Below are 21,759 nucleotides of genomic sequence, written 5' to 3' on the forward strand. Positions count from 1 at the left end.
GCTTTTTCTGTATCTTTGAGATTGGCATCATGCTCAGCACAGCCATTGTGGGCCAAAGTGCCACGTCAGCCCCAGGTTTGTTACTCAAATGTATTTGGTCGAGAGTTGATTGCTTGGGCTGAAATTCATCCTTGGTATTGCCACATATGGGCATGTCTGCATTTCAGCTACCCGTATATAAGTGGTGCTGAATTTGGTGACTGGAGTAGGATGTACATGTGGCTCTTCTGCCAGGGGTCGTTATGCCACCTTTTATTATGTTGTAGATTTGCTGTTCTTTTTCCATACTCAGTACTTAAGGTTTAACTTGCAATGTTAATTGTATGATTTTTGGTAACTAAATCTAGGTATCTTAATATATTTCAATGGGCAGGTCACATCCAAAATTGAATAAAGTTCTATATATTAAACTACTAATAAGTTATGTTATCACGGATCAGTATTAGCCACAGGAGTACTGTTAACATGTAGTTATGAATCAGAAGGGTGCTATCTGTTTAACGATTGTGTTTTGTGTATTTATCTCAAATCACTTTTTATTTCTGAAATTATGCTTTGTGATCTTGGTGGATGAGTTGTTAGTAAAGAATGTTCTGCTGTGCTGCTTCAGGTGGATGTGGCTCGGTCCAACTTCAATGGATCATGTTGAGCATCCCTGGGTTAGTATCCCTCTGCCTAATTTTAGGAACTCTTCACTGTTTATTCATAAAACTTTTACAGATTTGGCCAGTAAGACAGTTTTGATTGTCAGCCATTCTTTATTTATTTTGCATGTCACTACTTGCCTTCACCTACAGGATTTAATCTCAGATTGTTGGATGGATAGTGAATACTGTCAGCGATAGACTTAGTGAGTAGCATCTTCGGTGAACATCCCCAGAGAGAGGATTCAGTCACTTTGACAGAGACTGTTGTCAGTTTCCTTTGTCTTCAGTGCATGTGAGCTTCCAGCTAAAGGTGCCTTCAGGATGACGCCTGTAGTTACTTAGTCTGTTGGGACCCTGGCTGTCAATGAGAGCTGTGTGCTTACATTGGATCTTATGCCTCAATTAGAACCATATCAAGTTGTGCTTAGGAATGACTTGTGACTGCCCACAAGGCTTGCTTATGGCCAATCTAAAACAGAATTGATTCACATATTTTTGAATGCCAATTGCTATATTTAATGAAATATTTGGCTCCAGGTGTTGGACAGTGAGCATCATTAGATGAAAAAGTAGTCTATTTAATGAGGGAAGACATAAAATGCTGGAGTAACTCAGCTGGTCAGGCAGCATCTCCATCGACAAAAGCAATAGGTGTGTTTCGGGTCAAGACCGTATTCTTTTTCTCCAGAGATGCTGCCTGACCCGCTGAGTTACTCCAGCATTTTGTGTCGATCTTCAGTGTAAACCAGGGTCTGCAGATCCTTCGTACACATATTTTCTGAAGGACTTGTAGTAGATGAATTCTGGGAAAAGATATTCAGGAAGGATTCCGAGGCAAAATAATGCGGATGTTAGAAATCTGAAATAGAAAGAAAAAATGTTGAATATTTATTCCTTTGTGATATACAAGGTGGCCATTTAAGCCCATTGAGTTTACAGTATGTAGACTCACAGAGCATTTCATTCCTCCTAATTTATCCTTTAACATTCCCATCAATTCCCACTGTATTTTATCATTCATGCATACTACAGATAATTTATAGTATCCAGTGATTTACCAAAATACCTACTAATATGCACACCTTTAGAATATGGGAAGGAAATGGAGCACTCAGAGGAAACCCATGCAGTCACATGGTAAACTTCCATCTCCGCACAGATAGCATCAGAGATGAACATTGCCCTCAGGTTTTTGGAGCTCTGAGGCAGCAGATTTACCAGCTGAGCCACTGTAGCACCAATGTGGGCAAGAGACACAGTCGATATTGAAGACGGATCATTAGTCTCTGCCTGGATGTTGCCTAACAGTGGAGAGGAAATGCTATATTGCATTTTGTCGTGTAGTATCCATTTCCAAATGAGTGCACTGTTGGCACTGAGGGCTGTTTCAAGATTGTGCCCGAGTGTTGGATAGGAACTACATGCCTGTATCCAGAGTCAGTACTCCAGCTGGGCTCATAGTGTGACAGGGTCTAAGTCAAGACATATTGACGGAGAGTGTATTGTCGGTGGGGAAAATGCACCAACAATTGGAGTTTCTGCTCCTGACCATTGGAAGATATTATTCTCAATGGCCAGGTAAAATGGAGAATTAAGAATAAAGTGGATTATCTTTTTTTGCCCTTACACATGCATAAATGAACCTAGTCTTGACTGTATTAGTAGAGTTTTGAGCAAATACAGACCTTTGAAATGTACCATGGCCCAAATCATATATGATGGAGGAGGAAGGATGAGCTTCCTGTCTGTGACTTATCGCATAATCTGCACTTGATCTCATGCCATCAGAGGTACATCAGAAACTACCTCTCACACCATATGATTCCAACAAGAAGCAAACCCCACCTTCTTCTTCTTGCATGTGGCGTGCACAGCCTAAAGTTGTCGGACAACTTGTTCTATTTGACCTTATTTGATTGTGCACGCTGGGTTGATTGCATTTGTCGAAACAGGACGGACCACGTGAAGGTTGCAATCTCCCACCCCAAACACCACCCAGAGCATGGTGCAGAAATACTAGTAGGCTTCAGGGTGCTTTTAATATTATAACCAGTGAAAATACTGTCCCCAATAAATGGATATTTTAAAATAATAAGCTATTGATGGGAGGCAGTGCCTGTGGAAAATTATTGTTTATTTGGGTTTTATTTGGAGAAATAATGTACTGTCAAGTGTTGGATAGGAACGGTTTATAGATTATGGGCTAAACGCAGACAAATAGGACTAGCCCAGTCGGCCAACTTGGACATGGTGGGTTAAAGGGTCTCTTTCCGAGCACTATGACTATGATTCTAAGTCAAATTGTATTAATTGCCATATGCATAAGTACAGTAAGGTTTAGGTACAATGAAAATCTTGCTTGCTGAAGCATCACAATCATAGAGAATCAGACAACAATTTTTACATATATTACACATAAATCCTTCAAGACTTTAGTGTAAAACATAATTAGAAAGCAAGTCCATGCGAGATCCATAGTATTCAATTTCTGGGGTTGGATTAGGGCTGTACAGGTCAGTTTAAGAAACTGATGGTTGTGGGGAAAGCAGCTGCTCCTGATCCTGGCGGCATGAGACTTCAGGGTTCTGTATCTCTTGCCCGATGGCAGCAGTGAGAGGAGGCATGGCTTGGAAGATGGAGATCCTTGATGGTAGATGCTGCCTTCTTGAGGCAACAGCTCATAATGATGCTTTCAATGGTGGGGAGGGCGAGGATGATTAACGAATCAAGTGTGCATGAGAAGGGGAGTTCACAGAGATGTGTGAGGACAAATGGATTAGTGTAGATGGTGGTTTTGTGGTTGGCATGGACATGTGGGCTGAAGGGCCTGTTTCCATGCTCTGTGATTCGGTAATTTGGTGGCATCGTCTCCACCCGCTTTCAGAACTTTAACAATTGGGCCTTTCAAAGCATGAAGCATTGGGCATAGTTTGCATGCTCTGTTGGTTCGATAAGCTAACTGCAGCCAAGACCCTAGGTTCCCCCAATGCATATTTAAAGACCCTCTTGGCTGTTTTGGGCATGTTTCCAAACCGTCTCTTTCAAGTCTTTGAAAATGGATTCAGGTGGGAAATAATGCTCTTAATAAACTTTTCCCTGCAGGTATTTAGTTGAGAAACTCATTGCTATCATTTCCTCTCAGCCTTCTAATCATTGATGCACATTGTTCAGGCCATAAAGATAGTCAAAAAATTGCAATATTATACCATGGGAGGGGACCATTCAGCCCATCAACTCTTTGCTAGCTTTTAGTAGATTAATCTTGTCAGTCCCATTCACCCACTCTTTTTAGTTTGGAGATACAGCACGGAAACATGCCCTTCGGCCCACCGGGCCTGCGACGACCAGCGATCCCCGCACATTAACACTATCCTACACCTACTAGGGCAAATTTTTATATTTACCAAGCCAATTAACCTACAAACCTGTACGTCTTTGGAGTGTGGGAGGAGACCGAAGATCTCAGAGAAAACCCACGCAGGTCACGGGGAGAATGTACAAGCTCCGTACAGACAGCACCCGTAGTCGGGATCGAACCCGCGTCTCCGGCGCTGCATTCGCTGTAAGGCAGCAACTCTACCGCTGCACCACCGTGACCACCCGCAACAATGATTTTCAATAATTGATTCTGTCTGCAGCGAGTTTCAGATCATGACTGGCCTTGGCTCAAAAAATTCTTCATATCAGTATCGGACAGAAAAACAGATAGTATGTGATAACATTGGGTTTGTTGGGCTCCATTTCAAACTGCAATCATGTTTTTACACTGATGTTTCCATACCTTTCCTGCATTAGAACAGTTTAAAAAAGTTATTTGACACAACTAGATTTTGTTAGTGCATGCATAATTATGTTCAGTTTTCCTTCCTTCTTTGCCTTAGAGCTGGCTATTTACCACAGAGCATTCCTCTGGAGATTATAAAGTACCTTCACAAGGAGAAGGAGTTTCTTCCTTGGCACGCTGCAAGTAACGTGCTGCTTTATCTGGATAGGCTGGTGGACCGGAACAAGGAGTACAACATTTTTAAAGTAAGTGTTTAAATTTTAAGATTCATTAAGATTGAAAACAATCACAATGTAGTTGGTAATAATGTCGTGGGTCACTAGTGCTGGAATAAAAGCTCTTCATTTGACTCCCTGCTGACAATTGATTCCATTGAAGTCAGGGGGATCAGATCAGTCAGTTTGTTAAGTTTAGCTTAAGGGCCTGTCCCACTTGGCGATTTTTTCTTCGACTGCCGGCATCATTGACTCACGTATCATGTCACCAAAAAATATGTGGCGTGATGACGTATGACGCGACGGTGACACGGCATGGTGACGTGTGACGCGCGGTATTTTTTCAAGTCACGCAACCACTTTTTTGTCGTCGCTGGATTTTGGAATGTTCGAAATCTTTTGGCAACACTGATATGATGCCGGCTAAATCGCCAAGTGGGACAGGCCCTTTAGAGATACAGTGTGGAACAGGCCCTACGGCCCACCGAGTCTGCACCGACCAGCGATCCCAGCACACTTACACTATTCTACACACACTAGGGACAATTTGCAATTTTACCAAGCCAATTAGTCTACAAACTTGTATATCTTTGGAGTGTGAGAGGAAACCGGAGATCCCGGAGAAAAACTATGCACAGGGAGAACCTACAAACTCCATACGGACAGTACCCTTAGTCAGGATCGAACCCGGGTCTCTGATGCTGTAAAGCAGCAGCTCAACCGCTGTGCCACTGGGGTTTAAGTTTAGGTTTGTTATGTCACAAGTACCGAGGTAGAGTGAAAAGCTTTTTGCATGCGACACAAACAGATTAGATGTATTATGCATCAAATGCATTTAAGTCAAACTCAAGTACAATAGATAGAGCAAAGGGGAAGATACAGTGTGAAGATTATAGTTCTCAGCATTGTAGCACATCAGTTCTATAGACCAGCAGTCTTCTAGCATTTCCTTAGTGATCAGGGATGAAATTTTACCTCTCACAGTCTCGTTAGCACATGTACTAAAATATGAAGCTACAAAGTGGCATCTGCTGATTACAATTTGGACTGTACAATGAACTGCACAACTGATGAAAATTAACTTGAAACCATACATATGACAATTTTTATCAGGGTTTTATTGAGATATGGAAAACATAACCACAGTTGGCAATTAAAGCTATTTATCATGATATAATTAGAGAATCTTAAGTACTTAAGTAAAGGTCAGACGTTGGGGGGAAATGAGATTTGAGCAGGTAGTTCTACTATGAAAAGTTTCCAATTGCACCCTTTAGACTTTAGAGACTTTAGAGTTACAGCACGGCCTGTATCTCTATCTGCTGTTAGGCCCACCGAGTCCGCGCCGACCAGCAATTATCCCGTTCACTAACACTATCCTACACACTAGGGACATTTTGCAATTTTTACCAAAGCCAATTAGCCTACAAACCTGGACATTTTTGGAATGTGGAAGGAAACCAGAGCACCCGGGGAAAACCCATGCAGTCACAAACTCCATGCAGACAGCACCCGTAGTCAGGATCGAACCTGGGTTTCTGGCGCTGTAAGGCAGCAGCTCTACCGCTGCGCCACCATTGAATTCTAGATTGATAGCTTTGTCTGTATATAGTCTGAAAATAACAGTTAACAAATGTGATAAATAAATACGAAAGAACAGCATATTGGTAGCTTAATACATTACTAACACCATGTGATGAAATAGGATTGATAAAAGTTACCCACCTTCTAACTCTTTTTCTCTCCTTATAGCAATATGTCGTGCAGCAGGTTGCATCAATGTACCTCGCCCTGGGATGGCCAGAAGATGCAGCAAACAGTTCTGTTGTTCAAGCATCATATCAGACTGAGTTAAAAATCATTTACCTTTGTCACATGTTATAAAATGTTTATAAATAGATTCATGGGTACAAATTCATCCTCTGTTGTACAAACGAGTAGCATTCCATTGAATTTCTGAACTGGAGATCAAGTTGCTTATGTCACCACATTTTGTATAGAAACATAGAAAAATAGGTACTGGAGTAGTCCATTCGGCCCTTTGAGCCAGCACTGCCATTCAATATGATCATGGCTGATCATCTAAAATCAGTACCCCGTTACGGCTTTTTCCCCATAGGCCTTGATTCCTTTAATCCTAAGAGCTAAATCTCTCCTGAAAACTTCACCAATTAATATATTTAACAGATGATGAGTTTCTAGCCCTAGCTTTTTAATATTTTTGCAATGGATGTGAGCTTTTGTGCCAATTCAATACTGATACAGCAGTCAATCATTCTTCAGTGCTGTTGATGGCAAATTATTTATCAGGGTCACCGTTGAATCATCATTGTTCAATATCTGAGGACTTTGGATTATTAGTGGTTGAGTTTGACAAGTGGAGTTAAATTACATGATTTATATTTGATGTGTTGTATGTTTGTTGGTGATCACAGAACATAGAACATGGGTGAGTAACAGCACAGTACGTCTTTGGAGTGTGGAAGGAAACCGGAGATCCCGGAGAAAACTCACGCAGGTTACAGGGAGAATGTACAAAACTCCATACAGACAGCACCCGTAGTCAGTGTCAACCCGGGTCCCTGGCTTTCTAAGACAGCGACTCTATACCGCTGCGCCTCCATGCAGCCCTACATGTACTGTGCAAAGAGTAGTTGATATCCAAACGCTGATTTAGAGTGTTAACCAAAGGCAAATTTCCACCACTAAAGATTTGGGAGTCTTTATGTGCTACCTGATTGAATTAAACCCGAGGACTGCTTACATTATTAACTTGCAACATCTTCCGCACTGTAGGGGAATAACAATTCTGCAGAAGTGGCGTTAGGTTTTGCTTTTGCACATCTTGAATGTGTAATACAAAGCAATTCATTATGGGGAAATATGCCTTTCTGCATCAGTGTGCAACTTTGGGAAAGGGAGTAAATAAGATGGATGATACATTCATATAGTTTTAAGCATCCTACTGATTTGCTAAGGTGCTGACAGCCAGCACTTGCAATAATAACATTGTTTGAATGTGGTTTTCAGCAGAAGTTGCCATCTCCCATATATGAAACTTCAAGATCAGTTTGTAACGTGAGGTTCAGGTGTCATTAGGCATCACCTTTCAAATAATCAGTACTTTGCAACGGATAGAAATCATTTTCACTCACTGTTTTCTTTTCAAACAGGGAACTGCGTCGAAAAGTTCTTCTCTTGTCTTGTAAATTTGGAATTGTTCACTGTCATAACAAGGCGACACTACTTCTTTCAAAATGGATGGAAACTGGTCAAAACAGGTATATATGTTTCAAAGATAAGATTAGAATTGTGCAGGAAGGATTTCCACTCCTCAGGAGTCCTATATGTTATGTCTGGAAACTATAAGTGATGGCTCTGTGAATGTCAAGCAACAGATGTTCTCTTGTAGGTTTAATCAGAAAAATAACCTCCTGGGCTAAACATTCTAACATGCAATTGAAGAATGCTACATCTGTGAATGTTATCTAAAGTCCAAGGGTGTGCACGCTATTGTGTAGGGAGGAACTGCAGATGCTGGTTGATACCGAAGACAGACACAAAAATCTGGAGTTACTCAATGGGTCAGGCAGCAGCTCTGGAGAAAAGGAATGTTGAGCAGGTAGAGGCCTTTAGATACCTGGGCACAGAGATTGACACCCGCCTGTCCTTCTCCCAGCACACAGACTCTGTGTACAAGAAGGCACAGCAACGCCTGTTCATGCTGAGGAAACTCAGGAGCTTTGATGTCAGACAGGACATTTTAACAGCTGTCTATAAATCATTTATAGAATCTGTACTCACCTTTAACATCACATCCTGGTTCACCCTCACCTCTGTCAAAGACAAATCAAAGCTTTCCCGGATCATCAATCAAGCAAGTAAAATAACTGGCAAAACTCAAAATCAATTATCAGTACTCCACACCCAGGCAGTTAAAAGGAAAGCCAACCTCATTACACAGGATCCCACCCACCCCCTGCACAAGTCCTTCCAACTTCTGCCATCAGGCCGCCGATATAAAGTCCCCCTATCCAAGAAAAACATCCACAAAAACTCATTCATACCCATTGCCATAAACAGCTTAAATAAAAAATGAACAAGGGACAAATTAACCCTGACGTACTGTCACTTTACACGTATCCACAACTTTTATCTTGTCTATTTTTACAGTTTCTAATCTTTATACTTGCTTTTAAGATCTATACACACTGTGTGTGCTCGCAGAAATATGTGTTGTATGACTGCTTATCAGTACATTGTCCTGGTTGTATGTTGAGCCACGTCAAAGAAGATTTTCTGTTACGACAGACAATAAAGTTTTCTGAATCTGAATCTGAATCTGAATAGGTGACATTTTGGGTCGAGACATTTTGGTCTGAAGAAGGGTCTCGATCTGAAATGTCACCTATTCCTTTTCTCCAGAGTTGCTGCCTAACCCGCTGAGTTACTCATGCACTTTGTAACTGTCTTTGGTGTGCATGCTATCCACGTATATGATGATATATGCTTGGAAACTACCGAGAAAACACAGTGACTATGAATGACATGCAAGCATGCCTTCTTCATGCCACATGAAAAGATTCTTGTGTTCACTTGAGGTTGGTGAATGGCATTCACATTGAAGTAGACATTAATGGAATCTGCTGCACTGGAGTCTAAAGATCAATCAGCCAGCAGTATAGTTGTATTCATAGTGATTAACATGGCCCTGATGGTTGGTTTAACAAACCGCCATCTAGCTCCGCTTTATCACCCATTCTCCCTTATGGATGACACCACTGCCCTTCCAACAACCTTCCCTGGACAAGTATATTCAACACAACCTCCATTCCTGACCTTTGATTCTCTCAACTACAATGGTTCTGACCTGATGTCGCCAGGGTCAGAGCTCTCCGCCCCCTCTTTGATTTTCTATCTACCACCCTCCCCCAACTCCACTGATCCACAACATACCTGATTCCCTATACCACCTCTTCAGTGGGATTAGATTGTGAGGGGTGAGATTTAATAAGTTATTCTTCTTCTCACTCCTTTTCGAGCTTGTACAGACACATTGGAACTTTGCTTTTGTTCTTTTCATTGCTTTGTAAATATTGATTGTAATGTCCAATTGTTTGATAATTTCGATTTTGTTACTATTAATGTCTTTAATGTCTTTACTTGTTCGGAATAAATAAATAAATAAAAAATAAAATAAAAAAATTAGCAGTATCTGAGTATCCGTGCATCCAGTGGTGTCATTGTATTTACAGTACGTGTCCTGATTTTTAAATCTTGTGAACAATTACATTTTACTTTCAGGGTCCCTTGCATAAATTAGCATTGCCCCCGTGCAGCTTTGCTTGAATGCATCTTTTCAAGCTCTGTTGAATTGCTTACTGCCCATGTTTAGTACGGCATCTTATTGTGCACCAAGGGCCAGTATTTTACTTTTTTAATTCCCCTGCTGTTATGCAGGCAGAGATGAGTTGTTCTTTTAGTGCACTCTGTATGTGACAGTCTTTGCTTCTAATGTGTGTTTGTTATCTAATGTACGTAATGTTATTGAGAAGTAATTATATCAAAATGCAGTATCTGATGGATGGGGGAATAAACATATTTCTTCGTCACAAACTCTGTGTTTAATGTTGAAAGATGTCAACTGTACCAGACCAAACTTGGTGCCTTGATCTGATCGTTAACTAAAAATGCCACAAGGGAAGAAAATATTCAACGTTGAAAGCTTGGTAAATGTTGATCATGCACTGCTCACTCCATTTAAAACTCACACCTGACAAATAGTTACTCAAATAGTTCAAAAGTGTGCAAATAGCATTGCACATCAGCTTCAAAGCCTGCATTTTTAGTAGGTAGAGTCTGATGAACAAATAAAATAGAAAATTGCAAAGTGCTGGAGTAACTGAGCGGGTCAGGCAGCTTCTGTGGAGGGAATGGACAGGTGATGTTTCAGGTCTTCAGACTGAATGTACCCATCAGCTTGTCCCTCCCTCACCACTCAGGTCAGGTCCCGACCCGAAATATAGATACAAGGAAATGCAGATGCTGGTTTACAAAACATACAAAGTGCTGGAGTAACTCATCGGGTCAGGCAGCATCTCTGGAGAACATGGATAGGTGACATTTGGGGTCGGGCCCCTTCTTCAGACTGATTGAACCTCTCAGTTTGTTCCATTCCCACTACTCATCCAGCTTTCTTCCCCCCCTTCTACAATTGGTCTGATGAAGGGCCTCAACCTGAAATGCTGTCTATTCATATTCTCCAGTGAAGCTGCCTGACCCGCTGAGTTACTCCAACACTTTTTTATCCCAACCCAACACATTGCCTATCCATTCCCACCTGGAATGCATGATCCCTGGAGTTCCTCCAGCACTTTGTGTTTTGCTCAAGATTCCAGCAACTGCAGTTCCTTGTGTCTCCAAATAGAAAAATGCATTTGGTAAAATTAATTGAACCACTGCAAAAGTTGTGTTACTATTAAAGATATGATTGCCATGCGGAGTAAATTAATAAATACAGTATTAGGTTAGTACAATTTACAAAAGCATTAACATTCGTTGCAAATATTTTTTCCTAGCAATGATCAATTTGTTAAATATGGTGTGCAGTGTGAAGGGAGGGGATTTTCTTGATGAATTGATGAATACTGTACAAACTCCCTGCACACTGTGTCAACAGTGCTGACATTTTTGACGAAGACTCCTTTTTTTGCACAGAGAAGTATTTCCAAAAATGATTTAACACCAGTACAGCAACCTTCTCTGTTATGGTGTACATGAATAACATAATGCACCACGAGCGAGATTTGCTTTCTAGCCGTGATAATTAGAAATTCAGATGAACACTGCAGGCAAAGTTACCACCACTGAAAGAAATGACCATGTGAGCCCTGTGCTCCTCTACTTCTATTCAGGTGGAAGTTTCTCTACTGACACAGTGGATGGGCAATAATATAACTCTGTTGCATATTTAGAAATCAACTTTGTCATTCACTGACCTGTTAAATCTGAAAGAGCTGCACTGTAAAATGTACTAGCTGTTCATGCCTTTTTTTTTCAGTTGAATTTATGTTAGTTATGTTGAAATCTGTTTCTTTTGGGAGCTATTTATTTCTCAGTAAGTCTCTATTCTCCCCAACAGATTTGGACACATAAAAGCATTCAGATATAATGGTGCGGTAGGATGTTTTCAGGTGGAACTTGGCGTTGTTTAAAATAGAAATAGATTTTTTTTTAAATCAAGCACCCAGAAAGCAGTTTATCATTGTACTTGTAATTGTTTACCTCTGTAACTAGTGGCTCATTTGCTATCATGATACATGCTATATACCTCAAGTTCAGGGCCCACTCTAGGGACTCGAGTACAAATATCTGTGGTGATTGTACTACTGACAGAGGGTTATGCTGACAATAGTACTTTTTCAGTAAGATGCTAAACCAAGTTTACTGGCCTGCATCAGGTGGACATGAGTGACCACACAGAAGAGAAGTGAAGGCATTTTGGTTCAGTCTGAAGAAGGGTCTCGACCCGAAACGTCACCCATTCCTTTTATCCAGAGATGCTGCCTGTCCCGCTGTTGAATACTCTAGCATTTTGTGTCTATCTTTGGCTGATACATATCTCATCACCATTGCTAAGCACAGATTATTTAGCACTGATGTGTGTGGGAGTTTGCTGTGCATGGTTTGGCTGTCATATTTTTACAATTCATTTATTGGCACACATTTAATGTACTGCATTGAATAGAGAACATAGAACAGTTCTTCACAGGGTCAGGCCCTTCTAAGCATGATGTCTTTGTCGACAATGATGCAGAGTTGTTGAATTGTCAAATTGTCAAATTGTTGTCAAATTCAGTTGTCAAATTGATCGACAATTTGATTAGTTTGGGTGTCAAGGGTTATGGGGAGAAGGCAGGAGAATGGGGTTAGGAGGGAGAGATAGATCAGCCATGAATGAATGGCGGAGTAGACCTGATGGGCCGAATGGCTTAATTCTACTCCTATAACTTATGACCTTATGATTCCAAATCAAACAAATCCCATCGGCCCGCACATGATCTTTACCCCTCAGCTCCCTGCATATTCTTCATACCTGCCTGTATGCCTCTTGAATGTTGCTATCATATCTGCTTCTACCACCTCCCCTCAGTGTGCATTCTAGGCAGCGACCTATGTGCAAAAAAAAACCTTCCTTGGAAATATTCTTTAAATTTACCCACTCTCACATTAAAGCTGTGCCCTCTAATATTTAACATTTCCATCCAACGAAAAAGGCTCGTGTCTCGACATTATCCATGCCAAGCAAGAATTTCATTGTCCTATCAGGGACACATGACAATAAACTCACTTGAACACTTGATCACTTGAACTTGAACACTTGAACTCTCACAATTTTGTATACTTTTGTATAGTTGTCCCTAAGCCTCTGAAGCTACAGAGAAAACAAGCCAAATGTATCCAACCTTTCCTTATAGTTAATACTCTCTAATCCAGGAAACATCCCGTTGTACCTCTTCTGCAGCCTCTGCTGCTTCCACACCTTTCGTGCAAAGCAGCGAGCAGTACTGGACACAATACTCCAAACCTAGCCGAAACAAAGTTTTATAAAGATGCAACATGACTTCCTGTCTCTTATACTTAAAGCCCAGTGATGAAGACAAATGTGCCATATGCCTTCTTTATCACCCTATCTACTTGTGCTGTCACTTTCAGTGAACTATTGACTTACACTCCAAGATTCTTATGTATGTCAATGTCATTGACTGTAATTGTTCCTCTTTGACCTGCCAAAGCGCAACACCTTGACTAAACTCCACCTGTCATTTCTCCACCCGTATTTCCATCTGATCTATATACAGCTATATTATTTGACAATTTTTCTGAATACCCATTGCTTCATTAATTTTTGTGCCATCTACAAAACTCGCTTAGCTACCCACCTACATTTTCATCCAAAATATTCATATATATCACAAGCAACATAGGTCTCACAGCTGGTCAGACACCACTAGTCAGCATAACACACGCTCTACCTTTATACTCTAGCTTCTAGAGCTAAGCAATTTGTATCCAATTTACCAATTCACCATGCATCCCATGTGATTTGACCTTCTGGATCAGTCTACCATGAGAGACCTTGTTGAAAGTCCATGCATACAACATCCACTGGCCTACCTCATCAATCATCCTCATCTCAAAATCTTTGAAAATTAAATGGCAATACCAAGAGTTGGGGGCAAAGTAGGGAATATATCTATCTGCACTTAGCAAATCATCAATAACAGCAAAATCAGGCTACTCGGTAAACAGAATTTATTAAAAAGTGACGCCATTTTATCCCAATAAAAGCAGGGAACTCTCTCAACAAAAAAGTGCATTGAGTGGAGGATAATTGCAACCAAATTATATTGATCAAGTTAATCTCAGTCACTTATGGCAGTGTGGTCAATAATGTAATTGACAGAAGAGTTACACAGCTACTTACACTCTGCCTGTGCATAATGCTGTCTCTATCAAGCACCGACCAAATTATAGTCACAGATAAAAGGGATTACCGACCGCAGTTTTTAACCCAGTTCTAAAATCAGGTTTGGATTATTAATGGACTAGATCTTAATGCCAGGAACACTTTGGATGTGATGCATTGCATACTAACACTGTACATTGATATGTTTCAGAATACCACCAAATGTTAGAGACATTGTTTACTGCACTGGGATTTCACTCATGGATGACAATGTGTGGGAATTCATATGGAGCAAATACCAATCCTCAACTGTTGTTCTGGAGAGGAAGATCCTACTGGAGTCCCTGGCGTGCAGCAAAAACCCACTTTTGTTGAGCAGGTTAATTAGCTATTAAAGTGCATCAGTGTAAAGTCCATTATTTAGTTTGCAAATGATATTATTTAGTGGACTAATATATATATATATTTTATCTTGAAGGCTTCTTAACTTATCACTAAGTTCCCAATTGGTACCTGATCAGAATGTCATAGATGTTATAATTCACGTGGCTAAGTATCCAAATGGTCGAGATTTGGCCTGGAAATTCTTCCAGGAAAAATGGGCCACATTTAATTCAAGGTAAACAATTTTGAACTATTCAATGGAATCATTCATTAGCATAAAATAAAATTATTTTCTTTTTAAAATGTGGTCCACATTAAAATGCATGGATTAGACACAAAATATGTTATGCATTACATTTTATAATTTTCACAGGTTTGGAGAAGCTTTGTTTATTATCTCCAGGCTCATCAAAGGTGTGACAGAGTTTCTGAGTACAGAAGTTGAATTTAATGAGGTAAATGTTTTAAGCGCACATTATGATTTCCCTTTTATATACGCTTTAAGCTGATACTAGTGAGAAAACCTGATTCCCAGTGGAGAATGCAAACAGTGCCACATAATTGCAGCTGTATGATCTACTCATAGTCATAGTCATACAGTGTGTAAACAGGCCATTCGGCCCAATTTGCCTACACGTATCAACATATCCCATTTACACGTCTCACCTGCCTGCGTTTGACCCATATCCTTCCAAACCAGTCCTATCCATGTACCCGTTTAAATGTTTCTTAAATGTTGCAATAGTACCTCAACCACCTCCTCCAGCAGCTAAGATTCCTATTAAATCCTTTCCCGTTCACCTTATTCTATGTCCTCTGGTTCTCGATTCCCCTATTCTGGGCCAGGGGTTCTGTGCAACTGCCCGATCTATTCTTCTCATTATTTTGTACACAAGATCAAACTCTGCTCCTTCAACTTGGCTGGAAGCAGCATACAATTGTAGCACCATTATGTAGCACATCTGGTTCTACCATCTTAGAATTAATCTCCAGGCACATTGTTTATTACATTTTTACCAGGTTAAGTCATATCAGTTCATATCCCCCCCCCCCCCCCCCCCCCCCCCCCCCGCTATTATTGATAATAAATTAAGTGCATGCTGAGCATCTTAGGGTAACTAATGCAACAAAAAATTCTGGAGGAGATATCTCTGAACTAAGAATGTGAGGTTCAAATTCATTTTGGCCCATTTAAAGAATGTATATCATTCTTTACATTATGAAAATAAATATTGATGTAACTCAGTGAGAGATCAAGATGCTGGTGTCTTTGGGAATGGTCTCAAGGTAAATCTCAAGCAAGGGAAGTGGAGTAGTAATGGGAGCTGGAATTGGGGTATGATATAGATGGAAGAATGTTTTTTGGTCCACTATGGTAATATTAGAATTTTTAAATGAAGTAAAGCACTCACTGGGGGATCCTTAGTTGAGCAAGGGAAGCACCTTCCCTATTCGCTTCTGCCCATTTCCATTAACCTGTTGCTCAGACCCTCCACTATCTTCTCTCCACTACCAGGTCATTGCCATGGTTCCTCCTGGAGTACGTTCACCCCAATGCCTCTGTATTCGGGGGTTTGACTGCATCCATTTCTACTATCAAAAGCAGGAAGTCACCAATAAACCCACTTATAGCTTGTAAAATTTCAAAGTCAATTTTATTTGTCACATACACCCGAAGGTGCAGTGAAATGAATTTGCCAGCAGCGGTACAATTAAAAAAGAACACACAATACACAATAAAATTTAGCACAAACATCCACCACAGCATTTTTCACTGTGGTGGAAGGCACAAAGTTCAGTAAGGCCTCCTCCTTGTTCACCCGTGGTTGGGGCCATGAACCCTCCGTAGTCGCCGCTACGGACAGCCTGATTTACAGCCGTCTCGTCGGGATGATGGTCAGGTGGTGACCTGTTTAATAAATATTGATTTCTCTAACTTCAAGTATCCTCTGCATTCCCTCTCTCTCCATCTCTCCCCCACCCAAGATGTACCAGTTTCAGAGTCGTCTTGTTGAGTCTCATTGTATGTACTTGTTCTCACCCAGCAAACACTTAACAATGACCTTTATCATTGTAACTTTTTTTGAATATCTTTAAATATCCCTCTACATCACCATCTATATCTTTTGTTTCCCTTTCGCCTGACTTTCAGTCTGAAGAAGGGTCTCGACCCGAAACATCACCTACTACCTTTGTCCAGAGATGCTGCCTGTCCCGCTGAGTTATTCCATTTTTTTGTGTCTATCCTCTAGAACATTACAGCTCAGGAACAAGCCCACAATGTCTGTGCCAATCAAGATACCAAGTTAAACTAATCTTATATGCCTGCACATGATCCCTATCCCTCCATTCACTGCCTATCTAAGACCCAATGGTTTCTTATTACAATTGATTTTTTTTCTATTGAATTGTCTCTGTTTTCTTCCATTTTACGTTCCTGAGCAAACTGATTTCAATTCTTCCATTTTGCCAAGACACTGGTTAAAAATATAAAACAAAATCTGTCTCTGCAAGCTTGTTCCAACATGAAACAGATGGAGTTCACTAAGTGAACTGTACCATCTCAGGCGGACTGCCAGTCTATCTTCGGTTTAAACCAGCATCTGCAGTTCCTTCCAACACACCTTTTTAACCACTCTCCTTTCACCAGTCAATAGAAAATAACTGTTCCTGGGAAATATATTTTGTGCTCCTCTTGGTTCTACAAGAAATACAGTACTCTATCGTTGGAATATATTCCACCCTCCAGGAGAATGGTTGTCCCATCCTGACCTGAATCAAGGTGGCTAAGTCCATAACCAACAAGCACATGCCCACAGATTACCACTACATTCAAATGTCACCTGAACCCACCTTGAGATTCCTGGCACAAGCATCGGGTATCAGTTTGTTACTCCCACCAACTTGCCCGGTGCTCAACACACCCCATTCCACACCTGAATATTTTATATAGCATCATATTACAGCTGGGTATAGTTCAAACTATATTGATAGATATTGAACAAATGTATGAAAGATATGCAAAGATATGCAAACACTCCATATGATAAAAACAAAATGAAAGATAGATTGACAGGGTCTTGTTTATCTGATATGTTGAAAGACATGAAAGTCAATATTTGTTCTGTACTGTACTGTCTGTACAACAAACTTTGCTTCTCATGTGTATGGAATTAAACTTCAGAATGTCCATACTTTACTATATCGGGTGTATAGCCTGTAAAAGAGAGGACAGGTTTGTAGTGTGTCAAGCTGGGCAAGGTTTTTCCGATTCCAATTAACTTGCTTCCCAATTTGCAGCTGAAGAGCTTCGTAAAGAACCTCAGAAAGGGGGAAGATGCCTCCTTCACACAAGCCATTGAAATAGTGGACACAAATGTTCGATGGCATGACCAGTTAGAAGATGAGCTGTTCCAGTGGCTCAGGAACTCGCTGAACAGCTAATTTGTAACACGTCTAAATATTTATAGCATGAAGTACTTTGATGCATTTGTACTATCTAAAATTCTTCGACTTTTGTGAGAAAGGTGGGAGGGGGGGGGGGGGGGGGGGGGGGGGGGATGGGGAGGGGTTGGGGGAGGGAAGACTGTTACAGATTTTCCACTGATTAATTTTATCTGCGGATTAGAACTTTCCTTACGGTGAGAGAAGATTAAGCAAGGCTGCATTAAAAATTAGTCACAGCTTCATGGGACAGAGAATGTTTTTACGGTTAGTGCATGTTATTATCGGTTAGTTGAGAAAGCTACAGTATGAATGGAGCTGTAATGCGTGCATGGTTGTTTTATTCCCTCTGTATTCAGCATGCTAAGTTTCAACATTTTCCATTTTGTGTTCTTGCAATGTTCTTGTACTGAAACAGTGACATTATGCAAATATTTTAAAGCACAATTACTTTTAAAGACAATTGGCATTTGGGAAACTTGATGACGTGATCAATTAATGCACCCTATAGAAATACTTAACACCTTATAATTGGAAGTCGAGTCACACACAGTTTTTAAACTGTGGTAGAATTTGAGAAGCATTTTACTGAATACAGGCAAAATTAAAAATAAAACTTTAATTTAGCTAATTTCACATTATTAATATTTAGGATTTTCTAAATGAAAACCTATAGTATATGTATTTTAAACAGAAAACTATGGACTTTTATCTGTAATAAAATTTTGTACAGTAACCTACCTTTCATTGCTGTCTCAATCTTTTTAAACCACAATTCAATGTGATGTTTTAGTTTTCCTTGTAGTACATGACTAACTTAAGAATATCTCCAAGTTCATAATTACCCGTGTGGGATATTGCAGAGCAAATTCTAACCCAGCTTAGTTATGCTCTTGTCCTTGTGTAGAGTTACAAACTGTCCGCTACAATTATGTGATTATGTGAAGGACATTATTGCCATAGAGGGAGTGCAGAGAAGGTTCACCAGACTGATTCCTGGGATGTCAGGACTGTCTTATGAAGAAAGACTGGATAGACTTGGTTTATACTCTCTAGAATTTAGGAGATTGAGAGGGGATCTTATAGAAACTTACAAAATTCTTAAGGGGTTGGACAGGCTAGATGCAGGAAGATTGCTCCCGATGTTGGGGAAGTCCAGGACAAGGGGTCACAGCTTAAGGGGGAAATCCTTTAAAACCGAGATGAGAAGAACTTTTTTCACACAGAGAGTGGTGAATCTCTGGAACTCCCTGCCACAGAGGGTAGTCGAGGCCAGTTCATTGGCTATATTTAAGAGGGAGTTAGATGTGGCCCTTGTGGCTAAAGGGATCAGAGGGTATGGAGAGAAGGCAGGTACGGGATACTGAGTTGGATGATCAGCCATGATCATATTGAATGGCGGTGCAGGCTCGAAGGGCCGAATGGCCTACTCCTGCACCTAATTTCTATGTTTCTATGTGATGGTGGCAAGGGACAAGAAGGAAGCAAAGACCTAAAGATGCTGGCGATCTGGAATGAAATATCAGTAAACATCAATGAAGGGAGAACATCACAACCCTGGGTCACCTCCCTGACTCTATTTGTAGCAGGTTGCACCCTGGTTGAAATCAGTTAATCCCAAACGATGGCTGTGAAATGTAAGCATTGCTAACACATGTATTTGCAGGGTCGGCTCACTCAGGTCCTCCAACTTCCACCGACATTCCTTCCTCTAGCTTCACAGTTTGCAACTCTTCAATCCTGTTGTCTCATTCCTTCTGTCTTGTAATTTCTGGCCTTTGTCCACCATCTGACTATCAAATACCCCCTCACCTGTATCAACCTATTATCTGCCAGGCTTTGTCCTGCCTCTCCTCTCTGCAGCTTTTCCCCCTCCTCAAACAGTCTGAAGAAGGATCCTAACCTGAAATGTCGCTGATCCATGCTCTCCAGGAATGCTGCCTGACCCGTTGAGTTTCTCCAGCACTTTGTGTCTTTTTTTGTAAACCAGCACCTGCAATTCCTTATATCTATTCCTAGGTCCTGTGCATGTGTTTATCATTGAATTGATTATATTGATATTTAGGCAACCAACTTCACTCAAGAAGCTAAGAGTTCTCTTAAAAGTATTTTACTACATATTCGGTCTCCGGGTGTGGATGTTTCTGGCAATGCTATAGTTGTCCATTATGAATTGGCCTTGTTTAGTCAGAGGCAACCATATTGGTTGGGTATGGAGTCACAAACTCTAGGCCAGGCCAGGTAAATTTTGGAGGATTTACTTTCCTGATAAAGCAAGTGGATTTCTATAACAATTCCAATACTTTCATGCTTCCCAATGAGCATATTGTTCTTAAAGCTTATTTAATTTAAATTCTCTCGATGCCATCCTGGGATTTGAGTTTTGGTTTCTCGATCATTGTCAGCAGTGAGCCTGTGCTCGCTGGAGTTTAGAAGAATGAGGGGGGACCTCATTGAAACATACAGATTAGTGAAAGGCTTGGATAGCATGGATGTGGAGAGGATGTTTCCACTAGTGGGAGAGTCTAGGACAAGAGGTCATAGTCTCAGAATTAAAGGACGCTCTTTTAGGAAGGAGATGAGGAGAAATGTATTTAGTCAGAGGGTGGTGAACCTGTGGAATACTTTGCCACTGAAGGCTGTGGAGGCCGTCAGTGGATATTTTTAAGGCAGAGATAGATAGATTCTTGATTAGTACAGGTGTCAGAGATTATGGGGAGAAGGCAGGCGAATGGGGTTAGGAAGGAGAGGTAGATCAGCCATGATTGAATAGCGGAGTACACTTGATGGGCCGAGTGGCTTAATTCTACTCCTATTCCTTATGATCAATGGCCCAAATCTCTGGCCATCAGTCTACGAACGAACCCACTGTGTTACCTTATCCACTCACTTCTTCTTCCTCGTGTCCGGCCACCTTCTATATCACGTCTTTCCGGTCAGTCAGTGACGGTTGACGGTCGGTGGTTGCAGAATTGGCTACTTCAGTCAGTCACTGTGGTACAGTTTCTGTCATCAGCATTGCCCGGGATGCCCCACGTGGAAGCTTCTGCTTGCATCCCATCCACTCACTACAACCATAAAGTTGCCCACTTCTGCACGTTACCTGTTGCAGCTGGAACAGGTAACATGCCAGGTCTCTCTCTCCCCACCGTTGCTGGTGAAGAAAATGGCCAGATGCTCTGCACTGCCGGAGTGGATGCACCAGGACTTAGATCAGGATGAGGATAAAGGTTTAAGATTATTCAACGTAGCCTCAGCAGCTGTGGGACTCCAGTTTAAATTCCATTTGGAATATTTTGGAGGATCAAGAAACCAAGAACCAAGACTTTTAATTATCTATTTAATGCTGACTCTAGACCTATAGAAGAGACAGACCAACTTATATCCTTAACAGTTGAGGTTAGGACCACAAAGGTGTATGAAGCACACTGAATAAATATTGGACCAGTAAAACACTTTGACTGAATTAGCTAGCATACTTAGCAGCAAAGCAATATTGTTTAATTAGATGTGTCTTCTGGCAGCGGGGAGCTGGAGAAAATAAGCTGCATTTTATTTATAGCTATTGACATTATTCCAGCTCTATTCGCTGATTTGAATGTGAGAAGATAAAATAATTAAACACCTGATGATTTAGCATGGAGTGGGAGTCATGTCAGTTTAGTTTGCTTCTTTGCTTAAAGTAACTCTTTCTTGAGCCGAAGTAATATATTTCAATTTTTCACTATACTGAACAATCTTTTTCTGTGTTTGATTTACTGATGTACACAATAAATAAATTAACTATTGTAATTCAAAGAAGCGCAGATACTGGAA

At 40.8% G+C, this 21,759-nt stretch overlaps 1 protein-coding gene across 1 annotated transcript in view; it reads left to right on the top strand.

Annotated features, from left to right (window-relative positions):
* The window catches only part of trhde (thyrotropin releasing hormone degrading enzyme), a 98,229-nt gene extending 80,205 nt beyond the window's left edge, over nucleotides 1–18,024 (top strand). Inside the window, exons 13-19 of the mRNA XM_033038184.1 lie at nucleotides 4,529–4,676; nucleotides 6,399–6,496; nucleotides 7,820–7,927; nucleotides 14,327–14,494; nucleotides 14,594–14,734; nucleotides 14,873–14,954; nucleotides 17,800–18,024. Of these exons, the coding sequence (XP_032894075.1) occupies nucleotides 4,529–4,676; nucleotides 6,399–6,496; nucleotides 7,820–7,927; nucleotides 14,327–14,494; nucleotides 14,594–14,734; nucleotides 14,873–14,954; nucleotides 17,800–17,943 (889 nt within the window). The 3' untranslated portion in view covers nucleotides 17,944–18,024. The remainder of the gene's footprint in view (nucleotides 1–4,528; nucleotides 4,677–6,398; nucleotides 6,497–7,819; nucleotides 7,928–14,326; nucleotides 14,495–14,593; nucleotides 14,735–14,872; nucleotides 14,955–17,799) is intronic.
* The last annotated feature ends 3,735 nt before the right edge of the window (nucleotides 18,025–21,759 follow it).

Source organism: Amblyraja radiata, chromosome 19, assembly GCF_010909765.2.
Source record: "Amblyraja radiata isolate CabotCenter1 chromosome 19, sAmbRad1.1.pri, whole genome shotgun sequence".
Taxonomy (NCBI): Eukaryota; Metazoa; Chordata; class Chondrichthyes; order Rajiformes; family Rajidae; genus Amblyraja; species Amblyraja radiata.